Source organism: Amphibalanus amphitrite, unplaced genomic scaffold (genome assembly GCF_019059575.1).
Source record: "Amphibalanus amphitrite isolate SeventyFive unplaced genomic scaffold, NRLGWU_Aamphi_draft 000026F_arrow, whole genome shotgun sequence".
In the NCBI taxonomy this organism is placed as follows: Eukaryota; Metazoa; Arthropoda; class Thecostraca; order Balanomorpha; family Balanidae; genus Amphibalanus; species Amphibalanus amphitrite.
Window position 1 is genome coordinate 401088 of NW_024881522.1, and position 12659 is coordinate 413746.

Consider the following 12659-nt stretch of genomic DNA (forward strand, 5'->3'; position numbering starts at 1 on the left):
GCCGTCAAACCCGCGCGCGGAAGGCAAACAGAGCGCGGTGTGACGCTCGTGACGCGGCGCGGCCATTGTGGCGCGCGGCGCGACGCTGACGGATGGGCGTGCCGCCGCATTCCGCGTCACGAGCGCCGCGCCGCCAGCCAAAGGGTGGGAACGCCGCGGAGAAAGGCGGCCAAAGCGGCGCGCGGTGGCACGCTGCGTCGGTATCGCCGCCAGCGCGTCACAATAGCCGACCGTCTGATCCATCAGGAGCTCTGTTGTGCGCCGGCATTGCCGCGCCAATCAGTCGCGGCGTAATTAAGCGGCGCTCGATCTGGCGCACTGACGGCACAATCCGGCGCAGCGCGGCCCGCTGATGGATCGGCTGCAGCACTCTTTCGGCGAGTTAATCGCCGGTAGACAGGCCCCGTCTAGACAAGGCCCTGTCTAGACAAGGCCCTGTCTAGATCGCCCTGCACTCCTGAACCCCGCCCTGGGCGGGGTTCAGGAGTGCAGGGCGATCCCGCCCCGCTGGAATCGCAGAGTCTACCCACCCGACGCCCAGAGTAATGATCACGAAATTGAGCTGACACTTGTCGAGTTGGGAGTGTTCGACATCAAACTGAAGGCAAAAAATGACTTGTTGATGGCCGGAAATGCAGTCAGCAAGCAAACATAATGCAGCACAGTAACAGAAAGCCATCAGAAAGTCAGGGGCAAAATATGGACCATCATCTTATATGCTAAAATATTTTGCGGCCTCTTCTATATTCGTGCACAACAGCATTCTGTTATCTCAGGTAGTAATCGGCGTATTAACCAATGCCTTTAGACTCGTACTTAACGCTCTGGCAGACCGGAAATGACTATATAATTGATTAAACCAGTAAAACGCCTTTTGGGCGAAGAACGAGCGAGCGAGATAGTGAGCCCTGCACGTGCAGAAGGGCGAGAGGGTACTTCCAACGGGCTTGTGCAAAGCACCCTTCTAACCGGTCGCTATAGCGGTGTACCAAATTTGAACGCAATCGGCCCAGCCGTTCCTGAGATCTGGAAGCGGCATTCTGCACGTGCGCACGTGCAAACGGGGTCCAAAATGACTTTTGCACGGCACCCTACTAACCGGTCCCCAACCGTGTACCAAATTTGAGCGCAATCGGCCCAGCCGTTCTCGAGATCTGGAAACGCCCCCTGCACGTGCGCACGTGCAGTAGCACCTTAACCGCAACACATGGGAATGCATTGCCTGGTGGGTGCCTACCTGTATGCCAAGTTTCAGCGAAATCGCCCCAGTTATTACCGAGTTAATGAAATGAGAACAAATTTGGCACCTCTTATTGTTGTATTTTGCACGTGCAGTGGGGTTCACTCACTGTGTCTCTCTGTTTGTTCACATAGTTTGTATTCTAGCCTTGTCGCGTAGGGTCGGCGTCGGGTCATAAGTGGTCATAAATGGAGGTCCATGTGCCACACATGTGCGCGGCAGCAGGGACACGCCGGCCCGTATACCGGGCGGCCCGGGTGGACAATTGGAGACGGGCGGGCAGTGGAGAGCAGGGCGGGAGAGAGAGAGGACGGGTCAGTGTGCGCGTTGAGATGTCTGAAGGGTGAAGAAATACAGTCTACGATAGACGCAAAGTTTGAATGCCACAAGCTATTTCGGCATTTTCTGACAAGTGGTGAGAAGATGCCGAGTGTCGAGGAGGAGACCAGTGACGCCGCGGGAAGAGCGGTGATGGAGGTGACTCCGGCGTTCGACGCCAGGACCATTCCGGAGTTCGACGGAACTGGAAACGTAGTGGAGTGGCTAGAGCAGGCTGCTCTCCTGTGCGAGCTGCGATCAGTGTCCTTGATGGCTGTGTTGCCGACTCGCCTGCGCGGTGGTGCTTTCGCGGTGTGGTCCCGAATGCCCGCAGCGACTCGTCATCAGCTGCCCAGCGTGAAGGCTAAGCTGCTGAGGGCCTTCGCCATGGACCCGTTCACCGCGCAGGCGGAAATGGCTCGGCGTCGCCTTCATCCCGGAGAGACGGCGGATGTGTACTTAGCGGCGCTGCAGCAGCTCGCTGAGTTGATGGGAGGTCTGCCGGAGAGAGCTATCGCCATCACCTTCGTCAATGGGCTGCCGGAGGCTGCGCAAGCTGCGGTTCGGGACGGGCTCGGAGACGAGTTCACTCTCGAGTACGTCCTGGACCGAGCGAGAGCCGTACTGTCCAGGACAGCAGTCACGGCAGCGCCACCGGCGGCGGCAGCGGCGGCGGCGGGGGCGGCGGCGGCGGCGGCGGCGGCGAGTGGGCCATCACGTGACATTTCAAGGTCAAGTCGCCGGCCGGCTCCGATCAGATGCTGGATATGTGGTCGCCCAGGTCATATCGCCCGGATGTGCCCAAACGGCTGCGGCGGGGGAGCTGCATCAGCGCCAGCACCTCCTCCGCCGTCCACCGAGCCGGCAGCAGAGCGCCGGTAATCCAGATGCTGCTCGACGGGCGACCGTGTCACGCGCTGGTGGACACGGGCTGCGAGGAGACCGTGGTGTTCGCGGGTTGTGTCGATAAATGGGATCGTTAGTGTTTCCTCTCTGTCGCTACTGTGTCCCGCGATTCAGTCCATCCCAGTTTGGCTGTTATTGGCCGTTCTCACCCATTTGTGGTTGCGCTCCTCACCACCGCCGGGGCTTTTGGCGGTGGTGAGGAGCGCAACCACAAATGGGTGAGAACGGCCAATAACAGCCAAACTGGGATGGACTGAATCGCGGGACACAGTAGCGACAGAGAGGAAACACTAATCGGTATTAGGGCACCCCTAATTAAGGTTAGTGGCTCCGCTGGCGTACGGAGGACCGTCCGGCCAGCTGGGCCGAAGGCAGGGTGGGGGGGGGGGGGCGAGGGGCCGCGTGGGGAGGGGCGGGGGCAGGGAGGGAGAGGAGGAGACGGGAGGGAGAGGACAGGCGTCAGTCAGTGAGAGGGGACGACGGTGGACAGAGGCGGGCCGCGAGTGGCGCGTCTCCCACCCCCCATCCCCACGGCGCCACTGTCCTCAACTACTGTCTCCTCCGTCTCTTTTTTTTCGTTTTTTTTCTACTTCTCTCCTTCTCTCGTCCCCTACATCGTCGTCTCACCCAGGTGGCGGTGGTGAGGAGCGCAACCACAAATGGGTGAGAACGGCCAATAACAACTGACCTAACATTCCCAGGTCAGTCGCCGAACCGGCCTCACCAAACCGGCCTCTGTCCGCACCGGCCTCACCGAACCGGCCTCTGTCCGCACCGGCCTCACCGAACCGGCCTCACCGAACCGGCCTCACCGAACCGGCCTCACCGAACCGGCCTCTGTCCGCACCGGCCTCACCGAACCGGCCTCACCGAACCGGCCTCCGCTGCCCGGTCACGCACCGAACTGACCTAACGTACCCAAGCCATGTCATTCAGACCCCGTCATGTCGCCCGCCGTGCGAACCTCGCATTCCCAGGTCCGTCACCGATCCGGCCTCTGCCAGGCCTGTACCGCACTGACCTAACATTACCAGGTCAGTCGCCGAACCGGCCTCTGTCCGCACCGACCTCACCGAACCGGCCACAGCCCGAACCGGCCTCTGCCAGGCCTCGTACCGAACTGACCTAACATTCCCAGGTCAGTCACCGAACCGGCCTCGCCGAACCGGCCTCTGTCTGCACCGGCCTCACCGAACCGGCCTCTGCCCGTACCGGCCTCACCGAACCGGCCTCTGCCCGCACCGGCCTCTGCCAGGCCGCGTACCGAACTGACCTAACATTCCCAGGTCAGTCGCCGAACCGGCCTCACCAAACCGGCCTCGGTCCGAACCGGCCTCTGCCAGCCCTCGTACCAAACTGACCTAACATTCCCAGGTCAGTCGCCGAACCCGCCTCTGTCCGCACCGGCCTCACGAACCGGCCTCTGTCCGCACCGGCCTCACGAACCGGCCTCTGTCCGCACCGGCCTCACGAACCGGCCTCTGTCCGCACCGGCCTCACGAACCGGCCTCTGTCCGCACCGGCCTCACCGAACCGGCCTCTGTCCGCCCCGGCCTCTCCCAGGCCTCGTACCGAACGGACCTTACATTCCCAGGTCAGTCTCCGAGACCCGCTTACGCCAGGCCTCGCACCGAACGCATTCCCACGATACAGACAGCCAACGACACTGCACACAGCACGTGGTTACGATGCAGATACCGGCGGACCGGACCCACCTGCCATTCCAACGTTGCCGGGTCCGTAGTGTTGCGCGGTGTCCATGGGCCGCGTCCCGCTCTGGCTCTCACCACCGTACCGTGCACGATAGAGGCTGCGTGATGCCAGCACACGCACGCTATCCTACCACACACGCGCAATCACGCCACCAGACGCGCCACTCGCGGCCCGCCTCTGTCCACCGTCGTCCCCTCTCACTGACTGACGCCTGTCCTCTCCCTCCCGTCTCCTCCTCTCCCTCCCTGCCCCCGCCCCTCCCCACGCGGCCCCTCGCCCCCCCCCCACCCTGCCTTCGGCCCAGCTGGCCGGACGGTCCTCCGTACGCCAGCGGAGCCACTAACCTTAATTAGGGGTGCCCTAATACCGAATGTGAGACAAACTTGACCGCGGTGAATGGGAGTGCCGTGCGATGCTGCGGGAGTGCAGAGGTGCTGCTGGAGGCACAAGGCCGGCGGGTGGTGGTCCGTGCTGTGGTAGTGGCGGAAAGGTTGTTGGGTGTTGACGTGCTGTTGGGCATGACCGGGTTAGAGGCGCTGGGTGGTGTGTTTGTTAGTGGTGGAGAGGTGCGTTTTGGTGGTAAAGTGGTGACGGGGGAGCGTTCGGGGTGCGCCGGTGTTAAGGCAGAATCGAGCGGCATGTCGGCAGCGGTGTCTCAGGGGCGTGGTCCAGTGGACAGACAAATCGAGACGGCTGATTTTGTGGCTAAGTTCAGCGACGGAAAGTGGACAGTTTGGTGGAAGTGGGCCGACGGAAAGGAGCCAAAACAACTCAAGAATACTGTGCCGCAATATCGCGTGCCGGCAGAGTCGCAGGAGCGGTTCGACGCAGAGTTACGGCTGTGGATTGAGGAAGGGTGGCTGCAGCCATATAATGAGCAGGAACACGGGCCGGTGCGTGGCCTAATTCCGCTCATGGCGGTCACCCAGGAAGCCAAGGACAAGGTCAGGCCAGTGCTCGACTACCGTGAACTGAATGAGCACCTGGTGGCTCATACGGCTGAAGCTGATGTGTGCCGCGACCAGCTCCGCAAGTGGCGGCAACACGGCGACGATGTGGCCGTCATCGACCTGAAGAAGGCGTTTCTGCAGCTGCACGTGGCCCAGGAGCTGTGGCCGTTTCAGACGGTAATCGTGGACGGCCAGCGACATTGTCTGACGAGGGTCGGATTTGGTCTCAGCGTTGCAAGCGGCATCATGCGAGCGGTAGTGCGGGAAGTTTTGGATCAAAGTCCAGAGATCGCAAAAGCAGTGCTCCCGTACGCCGACGACCTGCTCGTTAACGAGACGCTCATCTCTGCTGAGCGAGTGGCCGAACATTTTGCCGCATACGGGCTCTCGTGTAAGCCACCGGAACGGGTAGCGGATGAGGCCGGAGCCCGGATGCTGGGGCTCCGAGTGAGACGGCAGTCTGGCGGTGACGGCACACTGAGATGGTCTCGGGACGGTGTGACACCAGCTGAGCCACCCGGGGTGCTGACCAGGCGGTCAATCTTCGCCTGGGCGGGTCAGCTAACCTCACATGTGCCCGTCGCCGGGTGGCTGCGGCCGGCCGCCGCCTGGCTGAAAAGGGCGGCGAACAAGGTCACCAAAGATTGGGACTCACTGATCAATGACGATGACCTGCGCAAACAAGTCAGTGATGTGGCCCGGCGGCTGGCAGAGTGTGACCCGGCACGAGGACAGTGGTGCGTCTCAGGAGACTCGGTGACGGTGTGGACTGATGCCAGCTCCATCGCCCGCGGCGTAGTGCTAAGTGACCCCACCACGGGTGAGGTTATCGAAGACGCCGCGTGGCTCCGATCTGACAGTGACTCAGACATGCACATAAACCTATCGGAGCTGGATGCCGCGCTGAACGGTATGAATATGGCGGTGGCGTGGGGATTCAAGCGTGTGATCCTCCGCACAGACTCTGTCACTGTTCAGCGCTGGCTGACCGACGCTCTGACAGGCCGTGCCCGACTGAGAACGAAAGCACAGTCGGAAATGCTGGTTCGGCGGCGGGTGGCCGTTTTCAAGCAGCTCTCCAGCGAGTACGACCTCGTCGTGACAGTGGAGCTCGTGCCGTCGGCTGCCAACCGTGCAGACGAACTCACGAGAGTACCAAAAGAGTGGATCAGAACCGGAAGCGAGCAGGCGACAGGTGTGGTGGCGGCCGTCAGGACAGCTCGACCGGAGGACATAATGGCGGTGCATGAAAGTGTGGGACACCAGGGAGTGCGGCGGACGTGGTGGTATGCGCGCCGAGAGCTGGGAAAGACCGTGACGAAGTCGGCCGTTCGTCAGATCGTTAGATCGTGCCAGGTGTGCGCGTCGATCGACCCAGCCCCGTCGCGCTGGAAGCATGGTGCCCTGGCAGTCGAGCGCAACTGGGAGCGGCTGGCAATGGACGTAACCCATTTCCGCGGAAAACACTATCTCACCGTGATTGACTGTGGGCCGTCGCGATACGCCATGTGGCGTGAGATCCGCCGCTCTGACGGGAGCGAGATCGTCAGACAACTCGAGGCTCTGTTTTTGGAGCGAGGAGCACCGGCCGAGCTTCTAATGGATAATGCGACCGAATTCAAGGGTCGCGAGCTGAAGGCGTTCGCGGTGCGGTGGGACGTCGAGCTGAGGTATCGCGCGGCCTATGAACCTGGTGGGAATGGCATCATCGAGCGCCACCACCGCACCATCAAAGTGATGGCCGCCCGTCAGGGATGCACCGTACCAGAAGCCGTGCACCGCTATAATGTCACACCCAAGGACGGGCGTGATATTACCACGGCCCCGATACATGGTGCCTACCGTCAGGCTGGCAGAGACTTGTGCGTGCAGTCACAGGGAAACACAGCTGCTCCTCCTCAGACGGCCGGCCAGCCTGGTGTGTATCAGCCCGGTGATGCGGTGTGGGTCCGAAAACGGGGCGATCGGTGCACCACCGTGTCAAAGGAGGGCACTGTCACCAAAGTCGTATCCGCTCAGACGATTGAAGTGGATGGAGTCCCATGGCACGTGCGGAACATTCGTCATCGTCTTGCCAACAACGATGACGACGCAATGGCTGCTTCGACGGATGATGAGCAGGAAGAGGAGATCGCCTGTCCGGTTCCGACCGCCCATGTGCCTGGACAGCTGGCCATTGAGGCGCCGGCGGCGGTGGAGCCGTCAGAGCTGACCCCAGCTGTCGCGCCGACCGAGCAGACCGAGCCGGTCCCTCGAGCAGCAGCTGAGACGGATGGCGGTGCAGGAACAGAGGAGCGGATCCATACAGTGAAAGTTGTAAAAACAGAAACTGAGGGATCGTCAAACGACCGTGTGAACGAAGGTAGAGCGCCAGCGGAAAGTGTAGATAATATCGATAGTTATAGTGACGTGCTAAGAAGGGGTTTGCGCTGCAGGCGTGCGCCGCAACTCTTCGGCGCTCCCATCCCCCATTAGTTAAATTGTAGTTAGATGTGTTCTTTAGGAACAGGGGGGAATGTGTCTCTCTGTTTGTTCACATAGTTTGTATTCTAGCCTTGTCGCGTAGGGTCGGCGTCGGGTCATAAGTGGTCATAAATGGAGGTCCATGTGCCACACATGTGCGCGGCAGCAGGGACACGCCGGCCCGTATATCGGGCGGCCCGGGTGGACAATTGGAGACGGGCGGGCAGTGGAGAGCAGGGCGGGAGAGAGAGAGGACGGGTCAGTGTGCGCGTTGAGATGTCTGAAGGGTGAAGAAATACAGTCTACGATAGACGCAAAGTTTGAATGCCACACTCACATAGATGAAGAGTATCCGACCTTTGGTAGAGGGGATGCAGCTACCCTATAAAAATGACCGCAAGACAATCGCTCAAGCCGTTGCTGAGATATGGGCCTCTCAAAATCATTACTTTTGCAAAACTGCTTGAACACCCTTGACTTTTCACGTGGCACGTGCCACGGCGGTCACTGAGATGTATCAAAAGTAGTCAATTACGGGGTAGAAGGGATGGGGCTACCCAGCAAAAAAGACCGCAGGCCAATCGGTCCAGCGGTTGCTGAGATATAAGCCTCTCAAAAGCGTTACAGGCCGGGCCGGGCCGGGCCGGGCTGGGCCGGGCCGGGCCGCTCATACTGATATTTTTTCCGTTGTATTGAAAAGACTTCGCTTCGCTCGCTGCGCTCGCTCGCTCGTAATCAGCATTACTGCATTGGCTTACCTAAGGTGACATGTTTAGCGAACATACGACATCGGATTATCATCCAAGCAAGTACTTTCCCACCATGATCGATGGCTTCCTGAGCTATTCTGGTGATGCTGATGCATTTTTTGGCCTGCTGGCTTTACTGAATACAGGACGGCTCAGGCTGACGAGATACAGATCACTTTCCTAGAGACGCATTCTTGTGGTCACTGAGGCGCTATGATAGTCCAGAGCACTGTCAATGAATAAATTTGCTTTTACTCGTGACACATGTGACATGGCTACGAATTTAGAGGCAAACACAAATGAATGCACATTGCACATTACACATACCAATTGCACAATGCGCATGTCACTTTCTAATCTTTACCCAGGACTCCCAGGACGAAACTATATCTCATCATGGTTTGATAGCCATCTCTCCGAAGACAGCATTAGCAGATAGCTTTCAATCCGACAGTAGAGTATGTCAACCTAGACCCTGACTGAAACCGTGAACCGTGAAACCGAGATTAGACTAGGCATGGCTAGACCAGACCAGACCAGACCAGAGGTCAGGCCAGACCAGATCAGACCCGACCGCCCACCTGGTCAGTTGTGAACCAGCCCTTCAGACCCTCTGTTCCCCACACGTCAAACCGACATTAGTGGTAGTGTGCGTGGCCGACGTCATGTAATCCCCCCTTTACTGACCACCCAGCTGGTCGGACAGCGGGGCGCCTGTCCGACCCCGTCCCCCGCCCCCTGCCCGATCCCGTCCCCCCCCGCCCGACCCTACACGTGCCCCGCCCGCTACTGGGGGATTATCTGCCCGGGGAGGGAGGGAGGACCGCCACGGCCCAGACAGTAATTGGAGTGACGTTTATGGGCCCGGGTCTGTACCCACTGACTGGGAACTAATTGAATTACTTCAGACCGAGAGGGCCACTGTCGATGAGGTCCCAACGACAAATCGAGTGGTGGGTATAATGGGACCACCTTCAGTGACGCTGGGATAACGCAACCCTTTATAGCTAAATATGAATAATGCAAAATTCCATTGCTACGTCCAAGAGTTTGCCAGATTGTAGCCAGAATGACACTGGAACTTAAGAATACCAGCTTTAGTTTTTAACCCGCGCCCTGGTGGGGGGGGGGCTATTTTTGCCCCCCCCCCTTTCCAGACTTTTCGATATATCTCCAGAACCGCTGCGCCGATCGTCACCAAACTTTCAGTACCTTCCCGGACATCAATTTTACACATTGTGACCAAAAATTTTTCCAAAGGCTATGATAGGTTGGCCGGAAATGACGTCAGAGTGACGTCATGTTCTGCCGTTTTCGACCCAAAAAAGGGTTTCGCGGGAAGAGCTGTCAGGCCTATAGCTTTGCAAATACAGAAAAACAATAAGGACATAAAAGCTGTAAAATGGACAGGGCTTCAAAACTGCGATCTGGGATTCTTGGAATTTTTTTGGTTTTGACCCCCAAAAATAAAAAAATAGATTTTTTGAATATAATAGCCATAAAATAAAAAAATTGAATTTCGCAAAAACCGGAAAATATGTGATAGTCCTTACCGCCTTCTATCCACATACCAAATTAGAGATTGATACCTCTTTTTTTGGCGAAGCTATAGCGAAAAAAAACTGTTCAAAATTGATGACGTCAAATTTTCAAACTCAACTTTTAGCAATTCTAGACCCCGTAGCGCAAAACAAAGACCACCATTAGACTCCCCGTGACGAGCTGCATCGAATCAATACCCATTTAATGCAAAACTATCAACTTAAAAATTTGACCTCTTTGACCTGACCTTGACCTGACCTTCACCAGAAAGTGATCTAAGCCGTACCTGATAGTCTTATAACCAACACCATTGAGTTGGAACTAAAAAATTGGCCATAAAACATGCATCGCACAACCTTAGTATCTAAAGTTAGATTCATGTGACCTGACCTGTGACCCTTGGTGACCTGACCTGTGACCTGACCTGATATTGTCATTGACCTCTTATAGCAACATATGTACTAGGCAACTGACGCCCTATCGCTGATTCTCGACAAAATGCGCTTTCTTCGGTGTTATAGCGCATTCCCTAGAAGACCCGTGAACGGTGAAACATTTCATCTTTGACCTGACCTGTGACGTCATCGGTGACCCCGAGGTCAATGAGATTTGGTTTTCTTCGACTAATTTGGCAGGCCTTTCGAACGCCGTTTGAATTTTGCGGATCCGTCCAGTAGTTTCGGAGATAAGAGGGGGGGGCAAAAAATAGCCCCCCCCCCACCAGGTCGCGTTATAAACAGACCCCACCAGGGCGCGGGTTAAGGCTGCTTTTTGTCTTGGCCAACACTCTAAACTAATGACTATTTTCTGCTTATATTTTTTACTTTACGAGAGACTGAAGCAATGCTCGAAGGAGGGAGATTGGGCCAAAGTGCGTGCTCTTACATGAAGTCGTTTATGGCGGGCAGATAGTGCTGATATAGTGTCCTGCTCCGACGGAGGTGGTCCTTTTTGCGCACGACGTGCTCTTTGACATCTAAGGCGGGCAAAAAGGTGCGCTTTCGGTCGGGCCAGTAAGATAGGGGTGTTTGCTCCACTTCCACAGACTGCTTTTTACGCTAGGTCAAGGCTCGGTTATCGTAGTTTTTACCGGCTCGCTGGCAGTATACTACCGGATAAAAACTCAGATTATGACCCATCCCAGGCGTCAAGATCGGGCATAAGGGACGGGAGCAGTCGTCTATGAAATGATGGTCCCGAAATTCGACCGCCGTAACAGGACTCAAATTATCGGATGATCAGAAGAGCGGGCCGACGAAGTAGTCAGTAGCACGCACTACCAGCGCGATCAATTCAAATCGGTTTCTCGGTGGAGATTTGGAAGCTATGTCATAGCGAACCGAAGTCAGCTCATAGTGTTTTTCGTGGAAAGCTTCACAGAATGCGGCTAGTGGGCGGAATTTGCACTGGTTCTATGCATGTATTACCTATTGAAAATGGGAATAAACCTAACGAAGATTGGTCTTTGAATTATTTCAAACTCGGTGCTATTGTCAACAACCTATGCCGAATGCGCCATGTTGTCCCCTGTTGCGCCGCACACGCCGCACCAGATGGGCGAAATCTCAATCGGGGACGCCGCCGGCTGAGAAACGGACGACGCGTCGCGGGCCAGATGGGAAAGAGTTGCGGGATTAAAATTGATGAAGAGGTAAGTAGAGTTAATGGATTCTCCTCAGATCGAACCCGGCTCATGCCAGATTCCAATAATTTGGTCATTAGCCCGACGGACAAAAAAAGGCGGCCACCGCCGGTGGCACTCAGAAAACAATGCGGCCATTATAGCGGAGAAACGGTGCCGGTGCGGGTCGGGGACAGCCGCGAACGGTATGGGTTATCACGCCGCCTCCCGGTCCCAGCCGACCAGCCGTTCTGGGCGGGGTCGAACAGAACGGGGTCGGAACCGATTGTGTGGAAGAGTTCATTCATCATAGATAATTATTTATCCGCTGTGAAAGCGTGAAGATACTTTTGGTGATGTCGGTGGGGTAATAAGCTTGAATCCTATCTGTACCGGAATGTCATGGCCAGGGTTAATGCCGACTTGGCTGATTGGAGCGTCGTTTTAGCTCTGGATCTGTTTGGAATGGATGCAAAAGATGGATTACCAGGCAGGCAGAAACCATGCTCTATTTTGTTTAACACAATTTAATTATTAGTTAATTCAATTTCATTTTATTAAGCATAACAGCGCCCGAAAATTTTTCATTTTCGTGCAAAATGTATTCACATAACCCTTTCAACTGTCTCTCGCCCGTCATTCATCCATTCCCACCACTAATCCTACGGGTCATCAGCGCACACAAACAGCACAACGCCTAATCCGATCGGCGTCCACGGCCGCTGACCGTCCAGCCCTAAACCGCTGACCGTCCGCGGCGCTAAACCGCTGACCGTCCTCCCCCGCGCCTTTGTCGACGGTCTGGCGCGGCGCGTGCTGCACGTGCGCAGCTGCACGGCGCACGTGCCGCCATAAACGCCGCACACAGGTGACCGGCGCGCCGTAATCGCCACTCTGATCCGGTAATCCGGCCGGGCCTTTAAAGGCGGTCGGTGCCATCTGTCGTGAATTTCGGGGGATTAGACGGCCGTCGAGGGGTAGGGAGAGGGTGAGGGTGACAGGAAAATGGTGCAGGGGTGTGATGATCGCACCCGTGACCGCTGAGCAGTTGTTCAATATGTGCAGTGGCGTAATTGAGGAATATACGTTATCGTTCCATTTGGGGATTGATGCTGTTTGCCACTCGCTGGAAGGCTCTCTTCTCTGGCCCTGTTTCA

General features: G+C 56.9%; 1 protein-coding gene across 1 annotated transcript; it reads left to right on the top strand.

Moving 5' to 3' along the window:
* The first annotated feature begins 5091 nt into the window (after positions 1–5091).
* On the top strand, positions 5092–12357 carry LOC122394656. Its single transcript, XM_043391672.1, has 2 exons — positions 5092–7328; positions 12237–12357. Exons 1-2 carry the CDS (start codon positions 5092–5094, stop codon positions 12355–12357), a joined length of 2358 nt encoding a protein of 785 aa, XP_043247607.1.
* The last annotated feature ends 302 nt before the right edge of the window (positions 12358–12659 follow it).